General features: G+C 45.6%; 1 protein-coding gene and 1 long non-coding RNA gene across 3 annotated transcripts; one reads left to right on the forward strand and one right to left on the reverse strand.

The window, feature by feature from the left end:
- Positions 1-1685: 1685 nt before the first annotated feature.
- LOC148672481 (NXPE family member 3-like) lies at positions 1686-18367 on the forward strand. Of its 2 annotated transcripts, none has more exons than XM_088628238.1 (6): positions 1686-1969; positions 12022-12083; positions 14371-15164; positions 15433-15503; positions 16045-16251; positions 16915-18367. In XM_088628238.1, exons 2-6 carry the CDS (start codon positions 12039-12041, stop codon positions 17445-17447), a joined length of 1650 nt encoding a protein of 549 aa, XP_088484364.1. In that variant the 5' UTR covers positions 1686-1969; positions 12022-12038; the 3' UTR covers positions 17448-18367. The 2 variants fall into 2 exon arrangements, with proteins under 2 accessions (XP_088484364.1, XP_088484363.1); XM_088628237.1 differs by lacking the exon at positions 1686-1969 and adding an exon at positions 6230-6527.
- Positions 9000-9955, reverse strand: LOC148672482 (uncharacterized). Its single transcript, XR_015935790.1, has 2 exons — positions 9837-9955; positions 9000-9483 (listed from the first exon to the last, which is right to left on the reverse strand). It is a non-coding gene; the product is annotated as an uncharacterized LOC148672482 (long non-coding RNA).
- Positions 18368-20376: the final 2009 nt, after the last annotated feature.

A 20376-nucleotide genomic window follows, 5' to 3' on the forward strand; every position in this document is an offset into this window, starting at 1 on the left:
CTGCCACCCCTGCCTGAAGACAGTCCACGTAGCTGCTCACTGGAGCTCCACTCCAGTTCTCTTCCTGAGTCATTTTAACTCGCTGTCATTTCCAGATAAATTGCCATTAACCCGTATACTGAAAGACACTGGGGAACAAGTTGCTCATCCCAGCTTTATTCAAAATTCTCATCGTTACCAAAACATACAAACCGGTGGACTTTCTGTTCTCTAATGCAGTGTCTAATCCAGCCCCAGCAACCCCAGATACAACTGAGCCAACTGAAAAAGGACAATCACCCCTGAAGAACTTTTGTGAGAGTTTTAATGTTATGTTAGAGTTATGTTAGAGTGTGCACTCATGGTACTCATCTCAAATGCAGGGATTCCTAATACTGGCCATGGGGACCCCCACACCTGCTGGTTTTTGTTCAGCCTGAGCGCTCAATTAAACAATCAAACATTTTAACAGGAGTCATAATAGGTTTCAATTGGTCTCTTCCTTTCCAGTTTCTAAACACGCAAAAGGTCTCCTTTTAACTATTGCGAGTTGTAAGTAATTTAATCTCTACAGCGGGCTTTCAAAACCGGTCTTTTCAGAAAAAAAAGATTTGATTGAATTGGTGTCTGTATCCGTCTTACTTTTTAATGACCATGAATTCTCTGTTGTACTTCCAACCGGCTTGTGTTGCTTCTGTGCTTATTTTATCGTTTGCTCGTCTTAATTTTTTTTTTGTTTTAACTATAAAGCGCTTTGAGATGTTACTTTCAAAGGCGCTATATTTCAGTAAAGAGCGCGGCCACAGCACCCCTGTTGTAATGTTTCACCTCTCTCTCTCTCAATTTCAATTCAATTCAAGGTGCTTTATTAGCATGACTGATGGGTACAATCAGTGTTGCCAAAGCAAATGAAAGTAATGATATTTACATTAAACAAAACAAAAAATAGAAGTAAAATAAAATCTACAGACATATTACAGACATTTACAACAAAGACATATTATAAAATATTGACATTCTGTAGGCGGCTGGAGCATTATTGGGAGACAGACTCACTGTTCCTCAGGCTGTGACAGGAGATCACATACTGGGCTGCCAGTTCAACTGAGTTCCCTCCTCCCTCTCCCAGTAGGATTGGGACCCGTTGTGATTCTGGCAGGTGTGGGAACTCTGGGATTAGATTTCTGAATTTCGGGAAGAATGTTTCTCTAATCCCAGAGTATCTGTCACTGTGCAGTAGGAAGTGCACCTCTGTCTCTATTTCTCCCCGCTGGCAGTGAGAGCACAGCCCTCTCTCCCTCTCCCTCAGGAGTTCACCCTCATTAGTTGTGTGAATCTCTCTATCTCAAAAGTTTTGCCCTATCACCCCATACAGGACCAGCGACACTGTGCCATAAGGAAACCAGTTACAGCAGATCAGCGCAGTTATTTTAGTTATTTTAGACATCAGTCATGGAGGGTTTTTACGGTTGACTACACAGATGTTACACGCACCTACTGTATATAGATCAACCCAGAGCCTGGTTCTAAGTATTAAAATGTTGCGGTTAAAAGTAGACCAACTGTGTTGGTCTACTTTTTAAACTCCAGAAGACACCGGGCCCTACAGGAACTGCGTTTGTCACGCGTGTCGTGAGCAAACACCTCCCTTTGCTCGCACCTGGTTTCTTACAGTACCTCGAACTGAACGAGACGAGAGACGTCACTCGCGAAAAAAACATTTAACCTAACCTGTCTAATCTAACCTGTCATAAAGATTTTAGCTGAGGTAGCGCATCACTGGGCGAATCTGACGGGTCCGTTCGTGATTAATGTTGGACTAAAAAGTAGTCGTGGCGTCTTTGCTTATTTTTTCTCATTCCTCACTAATTGTGGAACGAATTTTGTGTTCCTCTGTCGGTCCCGCATCTTGGAAGAGGTGACAGGCGCAAAGATTTTCTTCCCGGGAGTAAAGAGAAAATCACTTTCTGGAAAAAAACACCTTTCAGAGGTAAGGGCAAGACGTAGATGTTGTAGTTCTGGAAAAAAAATTTCTGGACAAAATATTGACACATTCGTGCAACTGGGTCGTTTTTCAAAACCATTAGCAAATCATTTATATTGATAATTAACCAGTCTGTCATTTTTTTTTGTGTGCGTGAACGCAATAACAGATATTTTTTTATACAAATCAATTAAGTGATGCTTTAGGATTTTAAACGTCTAAGGTCGTCTGCATTCCAGCATGTAGAGAGTCAATTTCAGACCTGTGAAATAACGACGCTGGTTTCCTGACTTTTCCAAGAGACTTCTAAAGACCCGTGTTGAATTAATGTGTAAACTTGTGGCGATAGCGACAAATGAATAAAAGGCAAAACAAAAGTCTCATTGGAGAATGTAATTATTCTTCAATGATTGAAGCCTGGCCAGGATTCAGTTGATTAATGTGTTTAATTAGGTAATTGGTCTTGTTTGCAACACTTGTGTGAGCCTAGGGGAGGATTTTAGGGTTTTAAAGGAAGAGGCGGAAAACAGGAAGGAAGTCTTTTTTTAAACTTTTTTATTTAAGCACTAACAACAACAAATAATATAATACAAACAGGAGTACATTTAACATTTCAAGAGAAAAGCATTGTCGGGGGCACACATTCCAAAATAAATAAGACAAATTAAATCAAGATAAACTTCGCACCGCTTTCATAGTTTTACCATTTGAAATAGTTTCCTTTAAACGGAATGGCGGCTGGCTAGACGGGGCCAAAAAACAGTATTCCAGTTCGTGTCTTCTTCTCTTCTTCTTCTTCTTCTTTTTCACAGCCTTAGTCCCAGACTGTCCTGGGGTCAGCTGCTTTGGTTGCTCTTCTCCACTTGTCTCTGTCGAGCACATCTTCCTCACTCACTTCACATACCTCCATATCTTTTCTCACACAATCTATCCATCTTTTTCTAGGGCTGCCTCTTCCCCTGTTACCTTCCACCTCAAATTCCATTACCATCTTTGTTACTTCCTCAACGTCCCTCCTCATGATCTGTCCATACCACCGTAACCTCGCCTCTCGCATCTTCTCAACCACATCCACCACCCTACAATGTCTACGGATTTCTTCATTTCTGATCTTATCCTTCATTGAAATCTGCAGAATCCATCTCAACATCCTCATTTCAGTTCTTCTCATCAAGTTCTCTTCCCTCTTTCCAACTGCCAAGCATTCAGCTCCATATAGTAGTACAGGTCTAATCACAGTCTTGTACATTTTGCACTTTAACTTTCTAGGAATTTTCCTGTCGCAGATTATTTCAGTTATTTCTCTCCACTTGTTCCATCCAGCTTTCACTCTTTGTTTTACTGCCTCCAGTGTTTCTCCTCCCTTTACCAGTTTTGATCCAAGGTATTTAAAGCCATCAACTTGTTTCAGTTTTCCTCCATTTGTCTCCTCAACATTGGTCATAGTATCTCCTCTTCTCTCCATTACCGTTATTTCAGATTTTTCTGCATTCATTTTCAGTCCACCCTTTTCCAGACTCCTCTGCCATTTGAACACTTTCTCCTGTAGTTCTACTTCTGAATCTGCCATCAGTGCCACATCATCAGCAAAGATGAGTTCCCAAGGCACTTCTGTTCTTACCTCCTCTGTCAGTGTGTCAATAATGTTTATGAAAAGGAAAGGACTTAGTGCTGATCCTTGGTGTACTCCAACTGTGATTTCAAACTCTTTTGTCTCTCCCCGTTGTGTTACCATCTTCGTAGTTGCATCTCTATAGGTTGCTTGAACTAACTTCACCATGCTTTCTGGTACTCCTTTCTTCCTCAAGCACCAATACACCACCTCTCTGGGCACACGGTCATATGCCAGATTGAATCTTATACTGCAGGGCTTTACGGCAGCTGGGCTCGTGCCTGCATTTGCGGTTGCACCTCTGCACAGTGACCGCGAGATAGCGCCGGAGAGCGCGGTGTGCTGCTACAGACGGGCCTGTATTTGCTGTCGGGTGGCTGCAGTGCCTCAGATGCACCAGGACGTGCATAGCGCGTAGAAAATGAAGAGGAACAGATAAGAGTTTGTTCCACGCTGAAGATGGAAAAGAAACACAAAATGTCGGCTGTGGAGCCCGAAGAAGGCACCTGCAGAAGCTCCGCGGGTGCCCCCTTGCTTCTTTTCTTCTCTCTACACCGTGGAATGGGCTTTGACCTGTCCCTCTGCAGCTGATCTGCACTACAGGGCGGTGCCGGCGGCTGCCTCACCCACCTCTGCAGCTGGCCGGGCAGATAACTGCAATAGCGATGCATTTTAGAAGCATCAAAACATCAGCGCGGAAAAACGAACTGTATCTTTTAAAGCCTGTAGTATGAAAGCTGGTGCCCTTTTAAACCTGAACGTGATGTGTTCCTAAATACTGTTTTAGGTGTGTGTATATATAAATAATGTAAAGTTTTATATTTTTTGACTCAGTTTTTTTTCTTTGTGAAAAAAAATAAAGCTCTTAAAAAATTTGGGGGAAAAGAAAAAAATTACTCCGGGTAAACAAGCGGCTCGATCAGCTGGAGGAGAACTTTTAAAACAGTCCATTAAAAAAGTGCAGTCCAGCGAGAGGAATGCCACAGAAATGATATAGACCAGAGGTTTGAGAGTATTCAAGTGTCCGTACAAACTAGTAGCGCCATTAAAAAAGAGGGTGATGGAATGTTTGAAGGCAGCAAAATGGGAAAGCGAATGGAAACGGTCAAGCAGGGCTGCACGTACCCCTTGTCATGGTACCGTCGAACCTGGGTCTATTTTCAAGCCCGGTGAAGTTCAAGTTCAAGTTTATTCGTCAGTCCAACCATATACAAGTACACAGAGGAGCGAGATGTAATTCTCCAGGTCTACGGTGCGAATACAGACAAGACACTGCTATAGGCAGTGTAGACATAGACATTTCTGACAGGGTACAGGGTACATAAAGTGCAGTGTGCATAGTGCAATTTACTTTACAGGATTGTGCAAAGAATACATCAGACAGTTTACCTGACATCAGAACCAAGTTTTCCAATTTGGAGTAGGTGCAGTAGGTACCGGGGTGTTGAGGAGCCTGACAGCCTGTGGGGGAAAAACTGTTACGGAGTCTGGTGGAGCTGGCCCGTACACTGCGATACGTTTCACCACATGGTAGGAGGGCAAAGAGGTTTCAGGAGGGGTGGGAGGGATCGCCCACAATACTGGAGGCTTTGTGTGTGCAGTGTTTGTTTGTAGATATCCTGAATGCACGGAAGGGAGGTGCCAGCGATGTTTCCTTCCGTATTTATAATTCATTGCAGGGGCTTGCGGTCTGAGGGCTTACAGTTCACAAACCAACAGATGCAGTTTGTTGGTATGTTCGCAATGGTATCTCCAGAGAATGTGGTTAGTATGGAGGGGAGGGGGAGGGGGGTTTGCCCTTCTCAGTCGCTGCAGAAAGTGGAGCTGTTGTTGCGCTCGTCTAGCTAGGGAGGTGGTGCAAGTCAAGATTCCCGATTTCTTTATTTGCCATATACAACAAGTGCATTGGAATGCTTACTCGTTCAGCTGTGCCCAGTTACATCAGGGAAAGGAAAAATAAAGAAAAGTCAGGTCATCTGTGATACAGACACCAAGAAGCGTTGTACTGCTGGCTGTCTCCACAGGGGAGCCGCTGATGTGCAGTGGGGAGTGATCAGAGTGGGCCCTCCTGAAGTCAGTTATCGTCTCCTTTGTCTTATCGACATTCAGAGCCAAATCGTTGTTGATCCAGCAGTCCGCTAGTTGCTGCACTAGTAAAAGAGGCTGTGTCTGTCTGGTGGTGACGGTAGATTACTATACACAATGGGGGGAAAGGCGTGCTCCTCGAAATAGCAAAACGAATCAAATAGCACTTCCACTATCAGAGGAAGCCTTCAGTCCTTGGGGAACATCGAAATATCTCGTTTCAGATGGAGGTCCTCAATTTACTAGTCAAATCCTCTCAGACGTGTGTAACCACTGGGGGGGGGGGTTATGCAAAAGCTGACCACTAGTTACCGTCCACGAACTGAGAGGAGAAATCGTACCATTAAAACTACGAGAGTTGGGCCAGTCTCGTGGTCAATTTAGCATTTTTCAATTGACGACCGTGTTTATTTTATCATCATATTTTTGGAAGTTAATATTTTGTGCACAGTTCAAGTTCCTCTGTGCGCTGATTGTATAACCCGATTGCCCAGCCTTTTTTGAAGTAAGTTCTGCTCTTCAATGATTCAAGACTGGCCAGGATGAAGTTGATTTGTTTAATGAGGCAATTGGTTCTGTCGTTTGTAACATTTGTACAGCACAGGGGAGGAGCTTAGGGAAGTCTCTTTTCAGGGGGCGAAACAGAGAGCAAGGAAGTCAACAGAAGGGTAGTCAGTTAGACAGGAAAACTGCCTGAGCCACAGCCACAGCTACACCTGCCCAAGGGCCAAAAAACAATATTCCAGTTCGTGTCATAGCAGGAAAAACCTTGCGAAGATAAAGTTTTGCCGTGGTTATATGGAATAAAAGAAGTAAGGACTTTTCACAAAGGAAGAGGGGATCTTTGATGCTTCTAGATGGATTAAGGTACTGCCATTAAGGACCCAGGATTTACAACCTCTTCCAGGACAGTAAAAGTATAATCGTGTTTAGTTGCTGCGAAGTACAAACTGTTTTAATTATTTTAGACAGACTCCTACTGCCTACATTTTTTTCGCGGTTGTTTTAAATACTGAATAATACTGTTTCTTTGTCATCTGTTTCGCCTTCCGAATTCCGAATGTTGATTAAAAAAAATGTATAAACTTAAGAGATACGTTTCAGAAACCTGCTTCCCTCGAAATCCTTATTAGCTGTAAGCCGATTCGGGCGCTGACAACGTTCCCTCTGATTTCTAATGGCCTGTATGCGAGAGCACAGGTATCTATGATCGAGTAGCAGTAATAATGCACACAGCCAAGCAGAGCCTCTCGCAGACACTCTCATTGGGTCAATTTAGCATTTTTCAGTTGACGACCGTGTTTGTTTTATTATCATATTTTTGGAATTTATTTTTTTGTGCGCAGTTCAGGTTCCTATTTGCGCTTATTTTCTAACCTGATTGCCCGCACATATTAGAGGGAACAATGATGGGCAGTAGTTATCAGGTCGGATCGTTACAAATTCAAGGTTGACATTTCTAGCACATAAGAGAGTTCATTACAGTATATAGGCTACAAGTGTACTGTAAGTTTCAGTGTTGTAAACTCGGATACATTCACGCTTTGATGTGTCGAAGTAAACTTTGTTCCTCAGTGTTTTGTTTTAAAGTTTAAACGCTGCAACACAGCAGCTACATTTTTAAGAATTATTTTTAAGGCTCCATCCACGTACTCAATTGTCATTAAACCTGTAAAGCAGTCTTTCTGTATTCATGTCTTCTATCAGTGAAAACGAGCACGTTTTTATTCCGCGGATCAGTCTTCTTCTACAGTGTGTACACTCGCTTGGGAGACGGTTCATTAAAACTTCAGAAAGCCGCTGTTCGGGAGTCTTACAGCAAAAAGATTAGTCGATAAAAGTATGGATGTTTGCAAGCGCCTGCTTTTTAAGAGGGGGCTTCAAAGGTCGCATCGGCAGAACCCGGCGGCGGTGAGAACTGCGCTCGACTTGAGTCGACCATTGTCAAAAGTGACTGTGAGCACATCAGCACAGCTGCGATGCCATCACTAAAACGAAAGCACGTGATTCATGCTACAGTGAACACGTCGTGTTCCCCATTTTAGAAAAAAAGAATATACTTTCTTAACGTGAGCACTGGCACTGAGAAGCTTCCCTGAGAACGTGTTGACACTGCTGATCATGTCGATGACACTTTCATTGTGTCCCTGCAGCTCGACATTCAGCAGTTCAGTCGGGTCTGTGAGGAATGCTAAATCCAGAAGGCACTGGTCATCCTCTAATTGGGCATATTCACCACGTTTAGACGACTTGAGAAACTGCTTTCAGGCAACAACTGTCTGAACCTCGCCAGAAAAGTCCGCAGCCTCAGCAAACGGTTTTTTATTACGTCTCGATCCCTGAATGACTTGTTGTGTTTTGCCACGACGTGGCTCACACGATGCGATGATTGCCGCTTTCCCTCTTGTATTAGGCCTCGTGAAATCCGACTGCCGCTAGCTATTTTAATTTTTCCACTATTTCTTTTCCGTAGCTCACTGTTAGTGGGAAAGTCCACATCTTACGTTTTGTGTGCGGTTTCGAAATGTTGTTCTATATTTCCCTTTTTCGCTTAGGCGCTAGCAAGGCCGATTTCAATGCGAAAGTACAAAAAAATAATCATGCTCCCATTCCGGTAATGTTTCGGTCTCTTTGCTTCATCATTTTCGCTCAAACACTACAACTATCAAATATAGGCAATCAAACTCATCACACTGTTGGCGAATTTGTCGCGGCCAGTCTGTTTCGCTCCACTATGCACAGTAGCGAATGTGGGGCTCGTGCGGCAATAGCCAAGAGAAGGTTCTTGGGTAGCGCACACAACACTATTTACGGAGCTCCTGGAGCCTTTTTTTCCAGTGTCAGCCAGCACTCAGGGAAGAGACTTTTACAGCCCATTAGACAAGGGTTAAACACTCACAAGGGCAGTAAAATGTATGATATTACATGCACAGATCTGAATTAATTTTTAGGCGATCGAAAGAAGTAATTACCCAGTGGGCAAAAGACGTATAATATACGTCTATTAAACGCATACATTAGACGTCCGCAATTCGTCTAGAATGAAATTCTAATATACGTCTATTGTTATACGTCCATGATTAGATGTTCATTATACGTAAATGGTTGGAGTTCTATTATACGGATAAATTTAGAGGACTATTATACATATAAGGTTGGAGTTCCGGATAACTTTAGAGGACTATTATACGTATATGGTTAGAGGTCTATTATACGTATATGGTTAGAGGTCTATTATACGGATAACTTTAGAGGTCTATTAAACGTATATGGGTAGAGGTCTATTATACATCAAAGACAGGTTTTACAGGTGTAGAAACTAGTAAATCAAGCCAATGATTTGGTTTAGAAATTTATTCTGAAAATACACATTCACACCTGAAAAATATGTATTTCAAATTATACACTGTATACAATCAATCAACAATCAACATATGGGCAATAATCATAAAAAACACAACTAGTCTTAAACTTCAGCTACAAATTCTGGTAACATGGTAACACAAACAGTATAGTAATGACAAACACAAACTAATTACATTAACACACTATCTCAAAACCACATTTTGATTCAAATATACATTTTAAAATGTACAACTTCTATATTTCCAAGAAAAAAAATATTACAATGGAAGTTAAGACGATTTTTGTCCACTATTCGCAAACCCTGTCTAATTGTCCTAACAGTTAGAACCAGAAACCTATTATTTTCAGTGTCCAGATCTCCTGGCCCCCTGCCTTGCATATGCATTCTTCAAGTAACACATTGCGTGCTCCTTTATTTCTTATTCTGTTGATGTAGGGTGGGACTTCATCGCCGCAGCTAGGAGAAAATTATATAATATTACTTCCCAAATAAATGATGATTAATATCTTCTTTAGTATAATCTAAAAAATGAACGGTTTACTAAGCTCAAAGCTGAAATAAATGTATAAAATTTGGCTTGCATCATAGCAGTTGAGCAATAAAGTCTGTCCTAATTAAAGAGTACCCAGAGTTTGAAAGTACAACATAGAATAAGAATAGAGAAACGGCAAAACGATTTTGTGTCATCTTCCCCATTCACACTATTTTATGTGCCATTTTTTGCTTATTCACGCACTATTTTAATCAAAATAATATTAAGAAAGATCTGTATGTACTCAGATAGTATTATTATTATTATTCATACTTACTTGTCAAAAGAGGATTGCTGAGATATTTGCGGATAAATACTTAAATCTTCTACATTTGAAAAACGTGTCCAAAATGGTGACCAACGAATACTAGCAATGCATTGTGGTATATAACCGGAAAATATGCTGGGTTAGATATTTTCTCAACGTATGCGTTTATTAATGTTGTCGATATTATGGTTGAAATTTAACATTGATAATACATCGCGGCTATGTGCCCCCTGCTATGTGCTGATGTGCAATTTTAACGCATGCAGTTAGTAAGGATAGGTCACTGTTGTATGGTATTATATATAATGACATTATGGAATAGGATGGGGACAGGCCTGGCATCACGGGGGTAGGGAGGAGTGTCGCCTCTTCAGTTTTGGGCAAAAAGATTTACCTAACTTAATTTGCGCCCTAAAAAAATAGTTGTACTTTGTCAATGGTCAGACAACACTACTCGGACTGTTTGATGTGCAGGAGTGCTATCCGTCCAGGAACTGCACATATCACTGATATTATAGTGCTTCATGATAGAAGATAACGACTAGCAATCTGGTATTTGCGATGAAGTTCAGTTTCACATTTTTCGTCACTCTCGTGGTTTGTATTGCCTGGAGCGAAAAGTACCATAAGCGTTCATTTTTGCAGCTACATGGAGGTTCTGAATCGGTAAGAAAAAATTGTTGTAAAACCAACAGAAAGCACAGACTGCTATAACTAGTCCTAGTTATATAACGATTTTAAGTATAATGATAAACTACTGCAAGGAATCGGTCCACCTGAGCAAATAGGATCGTAATATCAGTGTCGTTATTGAGTTTCAACATTACGATCCTATTTGCTCAGGTGGACCGATTCCTTGCAGTAGTTTATCATTATACTTAAAATCGTTATATAACTAGGACTAGTTATAGCAGTCTGTGCTTTCTGTTGGTTTTACAACAATTTTTTCTTACCGATTCAGAACCTCCATGTAGCTGCAAAAATGAACGCTTATGGTACTTTTCGCTCCAGGCAATACAAACCACGAGAGTGACGAAAAATGTGAAACTGAACTTCATCGCAAATACCAGATTGCTAGTCGTTATCTTCTATCATGAAGCACTAATCAATGACATAGCTGCGAGATTTCATTTGGGTAGCTGCACCGTACATCTCTGTTTCAACAGAAATATCACCCCCCCTTAGAATTTCAGACGCCCCCCTACAGATATTTCCCCGGGCACCGCGCACTGATGGGGGACGGGGTGTCCAGGAAATGGTATCAACTTTTCTCAAGAAAATAAAAATAGAAACTCTATAGGCACTCAAGCATTTTACTGTTTTTTTCAGGCAGGTGGCAAGACCCCCTCCGCAAAACCCTTGTATGCCAAGCTGTGGGCATTGATTCGTCGAATATACGTATATTCACAGCGAAAATACGGCTATACGTATATATACGTCGCCGCAACGTATAATCAACGTCGAATTGCAACCGTAAAATCGACGACAACGCATATATAACGTCGAAAACACAACTAACACAGTGCCTGAGGCTTTTTACTGTATATATCGTGTGTGCCGCAACTAGGAGTAATCGGCACTCTGCACAGTGTACGAAGTAAATTATTTTCGCAGTAATTAATTTATTTACACGTGTATAATAAATATAGTAATACATATAATAAATTAATTACTGTCGTATACTCCTAGTTGCGGCACACACAATATATACAGTAAAAAGCCTCAGGCACTGTGTTAGATGTCTTTTAACCAGAATAATAACGCACATTGAGATGAATTCTCGACATTGCCGGCTCTTTGTTTATCAACAAACATTTGAAGTGTTTTCCAATTGGCTACTCTATTTTATTGGGCTGTTGAATAAAACTCCGATTCACCCTTTAAATACCCCTTTGTATCCCCACTGAACATCTTTATCCATTAAAAGCCGTGAAGGGTATTCGGACTTACTGTATCAAACTTTTCTTTTTCTAGTGCCCTTTTTTTTTAAAGCGTGGTAAAGATCCTGAAACTTTTACAGCCACAAAGTCGAAGGTATTGCAGTCCTGTAGCAATACGGTAACCTTTCTGTACCGTTACCTGTGTAAGTTTGGGGGGGAGAGGGGGGAAACGAAATATTCGGGATGAATTTTTGCACTTTAATAACGCTTTTTTTAAAAAAAAATCGTCTGCTATCATTTCTATTTCATAATAGGAAGAAAAGAAGAAAAAATGAAGAGAGTGTGCATTCTGTCGATCTTGGCGATCCTGAGTTTTGTAAGTATACGAGACGCATTTTTGCAGGTTATTCATTCTCCAGCTGCAGGGCTCAGTACCAGCTAGTTGCAAAGTCCGGGTCACAAGGTGCCAGGAACGCTCGGGCGCTGTTCCTGGTTCACAGCCACCAAAGAACAGTAACCGAGTCAGACACAACGGCAAAGCAAATAGCCCCCATAAGGCAGCCTAGAACTGTTTGATCGCCAATGTTTATCACGGCAGGACAAGATCAAAACTCAACGTTATCCCTTCTCCAAACATTCCCCTGTTCTCCGTATGTCCGCTCCCGTCTTTACGTCATCACGTCTCGGCAGCTCATTGGCTCGTTCTGAGGCCATTGGCCCAATAGCAGGGATGCTGTTCCCCCCGAACCAGGGAGTGAAATCTCCTCGTGTTGTATGTCGGCATCTCTAGTGGCACAGAACCGCTCACAGACAAACCTCCTGGGATCTCTGAAGTACAGTACATTTCTCAGGGAACTTGAACATCCAGGAACTGTCCGCATCCTCGTGGCTTGTGAAGTCCGCACAATGCGGATCAGTGGCTCAAAATGAGCTCTGATCTCAGGGTGAGGTCTCAAATCGTGTGACATATCCTTTGACAGTTAAAAGATTCAGCCTGGGGAAATCTGGGAACTTCATGACACGTCTTGGTTTTGTGAACCCTAACTGCATCTCTAACTCCTGACTTGCACATTTGTAATAAGGAAAAGGCAGGATGTGAACAGATACAAAATAAGAGGCTTGTTAATAGTGGATGAATAGCACCCCTGTATGACAAGCAGTGTATTATGTTGTGCATTTGCCCTTGAGCTCAGATAGACAGAATATTAAAAACAAGGCAAGCAAAGTAAAGGAGTTATGTTAAGTATGTTATGTTAAGGTGGTAATAAAGTAGCAGTACACATCACTAGGGAGTAGTTCACATCATAACAGGGAGCGCTTCTTTACCCAAAGGGTGGTGGGAGTGTGGAACAAGCGGCCCAGCCATGTTCAAGAATGGGCTGGATATGATCCTCAGATCTATTAACCTCAAACTACCAAATGGTTTTGATCGCTGAAATGACCTCCTGTCATTCGTAACCTTTTTATGTTCTTAAAACTACGTCTTTCCACTGTGAAGAGCCGAGGAAGCACCTAGCCAGCCATCAAGAAGGAGGTGTTCATGATGATATTTATACTGATCTGACATGTGCCTTACCAGTGTCTAGCCTAACCAGCTCCTACAAATGGGGGATAACGGAACTGGTGAAAATCGGGAATTGCCCGAGCAGTTTAATCAATCAGTGAAATAATTCATAATCCCCGACTTGTAAATGATTTCTACACCCGAGTATAATTAGAGGCACGCGAATCCTTTTTTTCTCCGGCACAGAGAAGAGTAATAATCTAGGCACACTTGGCTAACACAAATATTTATTACCATAAACTACACAAGATACAAAACATACAACACACCAAGTTACGTTATATTGTTACAATTGGGGCTGAACATGTTTATTTTATATACAGTATTTACAGACAAGGCATTTCAGAGGCCTAACATTCTGGTCACCCAGAAAACCCCAGACTGCTACTAAGCACTAAACTCTTAATTTGCCTACAGAAGCCACACAAGAGATGAGCTGCCTTCTAACTAAATAAAAGGTAACCTGCAGTTACTGTAAATCTCTCTTTCTGCACCCAGGATGCCACAAAATAAACGAGAGCCTATATCCCTATCCATAAAATGACTAATCAGGAAAGACGTTTCTAACTGAGGTACAGTACCAGGAAACCCACGTTCCCTAAAAACACAGAAAAGCACGCTCTCTCTAACAAGGTTTGAAGTCACAAGTTTGTGCCTGGCACAAGCTTCAAGTCCCAACTCCTCTGGACTCTTTCCCCTGTGCTCTTAATGTGTTCTCATATTGTGTCTTTCTGCCCTACTCCTTTGCAATCATTAATTCTCAACTTGCCTAGGCATACTAAGAAACTTTAAAAGGAACAAGTAATAGGTTTATTCCATGCTGAAAAAAAGAAGAAAGAAAACACACCGTTTCGGCCGTGGAGCCTTCTTCTGGTGTCACACCAGCTGTAACACTGGCCATCAAGAAGGAGATGTTCATGATATTTATACCGATCTAACATGTGCCTTAGTGGTGTCTCACCAATCAGTTCACTCACAGCCCTAAAGCAGTACAGGAACAAGGAGACTTTGCAGCTCTAATGGAGAGCACGCAGATGAGCATTAATACTCACATGATCTTCTCTTGTTGCTGTTCTGCTGTGTCTTATGTCTTATCAAGGCTTACCTGTATTATTGGGGGAAGGTGGCACAGCCGTTCAAGAGGAAACAACCGAGTCTGTCAATCCCACTCAGCCTCCAGGGCCAGGCTCTGCAGAGAGGGAACCGGTTCACTCTGACCCAGACTGCGGCTGTCCCCACCCGGACTGCCGACCGCGATACCCTGCTCAGCCCGGAGGAATGGGAGAGACTACGAGAAGCCATCAGCTGGCCCTCTCCAGACCGGGCTGTCCCGTCCCTGAACGACAGCACTGACCCAGCCCGGTGCTCCTACCACGTGCCGGGCCTCCGGGCCAACTACACGGTCGGGGACAGCCTGGAGGTTGCGCTGGTGGCCAGGGATTTCTCTGGCAGGCCCAAGCGCTACGGGGGTGACTTCTTTCAGGCCAAGCTGCACTCCCCCGAGCTCCGGGCCAGCACGTACGGCTCAGTGTCGGATCACCGCAACGGGAGCTACACACTCCGGTTCTCCCTGCTGTGGCCCGGCCCGGCCCGGATCGCCCTGCGCCTGATCCACTCCAGCGAAGCCGTGCAGGTTCTGCGCGGGCAGAGGGATCGCGACCCCAACAGGGTGTATTTTCGGGGATACTACGTGGAGGGGGGCATGGAGGAGGACGTGGTGTGCAACGCCCAAAAGATTGGGAGCGCCCCCTACTGCGAGTACAGGGATCCTGCCACGGGGGAGATGTGGTTTTGCCAGAAGCCGGCCCGGCTGCCCTGCCACGCGCTGGTGTATCACAGCATGGGCGGCTACCAGGCGAAGCTCAGCAGCCTGGAGCAGGCCCTCCTGAGCAAGTAAGATCCCCACTGGGACCCCCGCTGTCCCATCCTAGCTTTACAGAGCTTCGGGTCTCTGATGCAGTTCGTTTCCTACATTAGCGCAGAGAGGAAATGACAGCTTGAATGAGCAGGAGCCGGGGTCCTGTGGCGCAGGATTATTTTAATGTTACACATGGTAACACACTGAGAGAAGAAGCAGTATAACAGTGGGTAGAAACGACAAAGTCCTCATTTACCTACTGAATTAGCTTTCGCTTCCATGTCCATCTCCCTCTTCCTGCAGAAAGGTGACGGACATTTGGATACGAGGAGACGACGTGAAAATCACTGTTCTTCCACCTGAAGCAGAGAACCGTGGGTGTTCTGTGTGCAGCGCCGGTGCCGCTCCTCTCTCTTGCCCTCCCTTCTCTGCCTCTGTGTGCCTGCTTGCCCATTTCTGCCGCTTAGAAAAATGATGCATCTGGGTCGCAGATCCTGACCCGCACTCTCGTTAGGCCGCTCAGGAGCCCCAGCTGACGCTGGTTTTTCTTTTAGCCTCTGCCTGTGGAGTTGCAACCCCCTCTTTGTCTCTGACTCTAGTCCCCACAGAGAGAGGAGGTTAGGCTGAACCATAACTCAGGACACATGCAAATGAAACAGCCAAAGCACAACAGACTTCGCCATGATCTGCAGCAGTATTCGTACACAACCAGGGTTCTGGTCTCGTGTGGCAGGGCTGGGGAAAACGCTCACGCAGTAAGATCTTCCCATGTGCCCTGAAGCGATGCTCAGTAGCTTCTATCCCACAATGCTGTGCACTGTACCGGTAGCCCTCTGTCCTAGCTGTGATGAATTGTGCCCACAGGGAGGGGATTAATATGATTTTGCTGGACTCTGTTTTGGGTTTGCTCTCCAGGAACGGAGCAGAGATGCGTTCCTGGACTGGACACTCCGGTTCCAGCTGGGTTCTATTTCCAGGACCGCTGGACCTCCCTGGTCTGTGCAACGCGGAGCTTCCCCAACCCTGAGCAGATATCAAGCTGCCTGCGCAACAAACAGCTGTACATGATGGGCGACTCCACGCTGCGCCAGTGGTTTGAGTACCTGGAGAGAACTGTGCCCAGTAAGACCCGTCTGTGTGCTTCCTCTCGAAAGGGCGCAGCTTGTTAGTTCTGCAGGGATCTGCTGAAATACCAGCCGTGTTGTTTTCAGCTAATCTTGAGGGCGAGATGGTGGTGAGTCAGGTAGCACTGCCACCTCACTGCTCTTTGATCCTGGGCAATGTTCCCACACAGGTTACGAGATCAGCGCACATAGGAAAGTTGGCTGTGTACATTATTATTGCTACTTGATCATCGATATCTGTGCTCTCGTCGTCTCGTACCTCCCTGCTCATGCTTGCTCCACACTCGGTCTCCACGACTGGGCTCGTTGAATTGCCGTTCCGGTCTTTTGGATCTCTATGCTTCTATGAGAGTGACTATATTGACAAAAAATAATTTCAGGCTTACAATTTTACTTACACTCAATTTAGTGCGCACAAGTTTTTGTCACGGGGGGAAAAAAATGAAAATTTGAAAAACTTGAATTTTTTGCACACACAGGCCATTAAAAATTAGAGTGAACATTGGCCCTGGGCCTTGATTCTGGGCTGGAGCACCTTCTGTGCGGAATCTGCATGTTCTCTCCAGGCCTGCTCTCTGGGTGTTCCTCTTTCTCTCCCAGAGACAAGCCCGCTGGCTTGCCCGGCGCCTCTCACTGTCGCCCCCTGCTGTTCCTCTCCCAGCTCTGAAGCAGCTGGACCTGCACACCTCCTCCCAGTCGGGGCCCCTGATGGCGGTGGACCCTGGTAACAACGTGGTGCTGCACTGGCGGGCCCACGGCCTGCCCATCCGGACCCTCAAGGTGCCGTGGGTCAGCCTGCACTACATCGCCAACGAGCTGGACGGGCTGGCGGGGGGCGCCCAGACCGTGGTGGTCTTCACCCTCTGGGCGCACTTCACCACCTTCCCGCCGGAGCAGCTCGTCCGCCGGGTGGCCTCCGTGCGCCGGGCCGTGGTCTCGCTCCTGCACCGCAGCCCCAGCACCCTCGTGGTCATCAAGTCGGCCAACACGGGCTACAAGGACGTGTACGGCAGCGACTGGCTGTCCCTGCAGCTGGACGTGCTGCTCCGGAGGATGTTCCAGGGCCTCCCCGTCGTCCTCCTAGACGTCTGGCAGATGACCTCTTGCCACTCCTCCCCGGACAACATCCACCCGCCCCCCACCGTGATCCGCAACGAGGTGGACATGTTCCTGTCCTTCGTCTGTCCTCCCTGATGCCCCCCCTGCCCGGCGCGGCCCCTGCGCGGCACAAGGGCCCCGTTCAGCTCAGGATCTCAGGCCTCCGGTCAGTACGGTCGGCTGCTGGACGCCGTGATCACTTATGTCCTCTGTCCCCTTCGCTCTCCAGCCCCCACCTTCACCTTCCTGATCTCTCAGCCAGGCCCATCCCGGTCGGCATGCACAAGGGACGAGACCTTCGGCTCCGCGTTTACAGGAATCCTGAATATTCGTCGGCCCTGGCGCTGATGGCCGGACACCTGCGCGTGTCCCTGCGCCGATCGCTTCCTGGGGAGCGGAGAGAGAGACCCAGGCAGCGGATCTGGATCCTGGGAGGAGGATCCTAGGAGAACACCTTCGCGGTCACGGGCGAGCGACGGGACCCAGGCTCGAACCCGCGACCTACAGCTCACAGGGACTCTGGGGTACAGCATTACCAGCTGGACCACTGAGGAGGCCCCGCTAGGCCCAGTGGTCACCCCCTGAGAAGACAGAATCCTGTGGAGGACTGTCGCCCCGATGATCTGTGGGGTACCCCCCCAGAGAGGGAGCTCGTGGGCTTCGGGCCTTGCGGGGGGTGGGGGGGTGTATGGGGAGTACGTGACCCTGGGTGACCCCCGGTGAGCAGGAGATGGACAAGCAGGACAGAAACTCCGTCCAGAAGCTTCCTGGTTCTCCGGGCTGGCCCCACGGACACCCCACAGTTGCCACACAATAGGGGTCACCCCGAGGATCAGCACTCAGGGAATGGGCTCACCTGCAGCCACGACAGGGAGGCAAGGAGAGAGACGCTCCTCTCCCAGGACCCCCAATTTTAAAAACAAAAACTTTTTTTTATTTATTCAGGTACCCACACTCTATTGGGAACAGCCCAATCTTTAAACATTTGACTTCAATAAAAAAAACACTCAATCCTATTATTTTATTCTTAATCCTGTGCTCTCATCCAGCTGTGCTCCTGTAGAAGCCCAGGGATGTGGCAGGTTGTTCCAGCAGGTTGTGGAAAGAGCGGTCCATCGTAGTTCTTTCCCACTGCATTAGCAAATGGGAAAGAGGTGGTGTGCTGTCCCAGGTCTTAACCACAGGATGGCTGATTTCAGTTTGCTGACTGAGTTCTGTTGTGCTTTGTGAGCCGCCAGCTCTGTGTGAGAATACTGTCTGCTCTGCAGAAACTGATCACCTGCTGAGAGCCGGTAAGTGAGAAACAAGGTAGTAAAGTCTTAACTAGCAGTTTGAAGAGGGAGCCCCTGTAGGGTCTTTTTAAGATCAAGGACTGGGTGGGAAAACAAGTCTAGATGAGCGAGCATCTCAATTAAAGGCATTAAATAGCGCCACGGATCACCAGCTGAGGTGAAGTAAAGACCAGCAGGCACTGGGGTCCCCCTGTAGCAGCCTCCAGCTCCAGAGACAACGGTCTACTGTAGGTCAAGTGTCTTAGACTCAGCTCTTGGAGAGTCGGGATATTTCTGGACAGTAGACAGTTTTCCTGGATTTGGGTTATTGTCAAATAAATGGGATTAGCTATTGAATAAAACTTGAGCCACTTTTCTTTGCATGAGCTATGCTACCATTGTGTGGATAAAAACTGTTATTACAGTGTTTAAATAAAACTGCAGCCAATAATAATAATTCCTTACACTTATAAAGCGCTTTACAGGTAATGGGGATCCCCTCCACCACCACCAGTGTGCAGCCCCACCTAGATGATGCAACAGAAGCCATAGTGCACCAGTACTCTCCCCACACACCAGGTCTCAGTGGGGAGGAGAACAGAGTGATGAAGCCACTTCAGAGAGGAGGAGTATTAGGAGGCCATGTCTGGTAAAGGCCAGGGGGAAATTTAGCCAGGACACCGGGGTAACACCCCTACTCTTTTATAGAAACACCCTGGGATTTTTAATGACCACAGAGAGGCAGGACCTCAGTTTTACATCTCATGCGAAGGACAGCACCTTTTTTACAGTATGATAATAATTGCTTACACTTACACAGCACTTTTTCTGGACACTCCACTCAAAGTGCTTGACACCACCAGTGTGCAGCCCCACCTGGATGATGTGACGTCACTATACTGGGGCATTAGGACCCACATAGACCACAGGGTGAGCGCCCCCTGCTGGTCCCACTAACACCTCTTCCAGCAGCAAGCTTAGTTTTTCCCAGGAGGGTCTCCCATCCAGGTACTGGCCAGGCTCACACCTGCTGAGCTCCAGTGGGCTGCCAGCTGGGTGATATTGCTGCTGGCCTAGTGCATAATTAATGCTCGACTTTAAAATGTATTGGAATGTGTTACCAACCACTTTAACTAAGAGGGTGAGGGAGGGGTAAGCCTATGGCCTGGCTGCCCCAGACACAACCCCTGTCTGAAGACAGTCCGTGCAGCTGTGCACTGGAGCACCCACGGGGATTTCCTTCCACTACTCTTCCTGAGTCATTTTAACTCATTGTTGTTTCCGAATAAATCGCCATTAACCCGTATACTGAAAGACGCTGGGGAACAAGTTCCTCATCCTAGCTTTATTCAAAATTCTTATCGTTACTAAAATATACAAGCCGGTGGACTTTCTTTTCTCTAATACCCAATGGACCAACCAGGGACCTTTGTAAGGATTTTATTTGTTGACTTCTCCTCCGCTTTCAATACAATACAGCCACTGTTGCTTGCACAGAAACTCTCAGAGCACTTCAATGTGAATGGTAACTTGATAAGGTGGGTGCTAGACTTCCTAACAGGTCTCAACAGGTCAAATTGGGGAAGTGCTTAACTGACATTCGCTGCACATCACTGGGCTGTGTCTTGTCCCCTCTGCTGTACGTTGGGTACACTAATGATTGCATAAGGAAACACACAGATAGACATCTCATTAAGTCTGCTGATGACACAGCCCTGGTCAGTTTATTAAAGGACACAGACTACCATCATGGG

This window comes from Lepisosteus platostomus, chromosome 4, assembly GCF_059453375.1.
Source record: "Lepisosteus platostomus isolate fLepPlt1 chromosome 4, fLepPlt1.hap1, whole genome shotgun sequence".
NCBI lineage: Eukaryota > Metazoa > Chordata > Actinopteri > Semionotiformes > Lepisosteidae > Lepisosteus > Lepisosteus platostomus.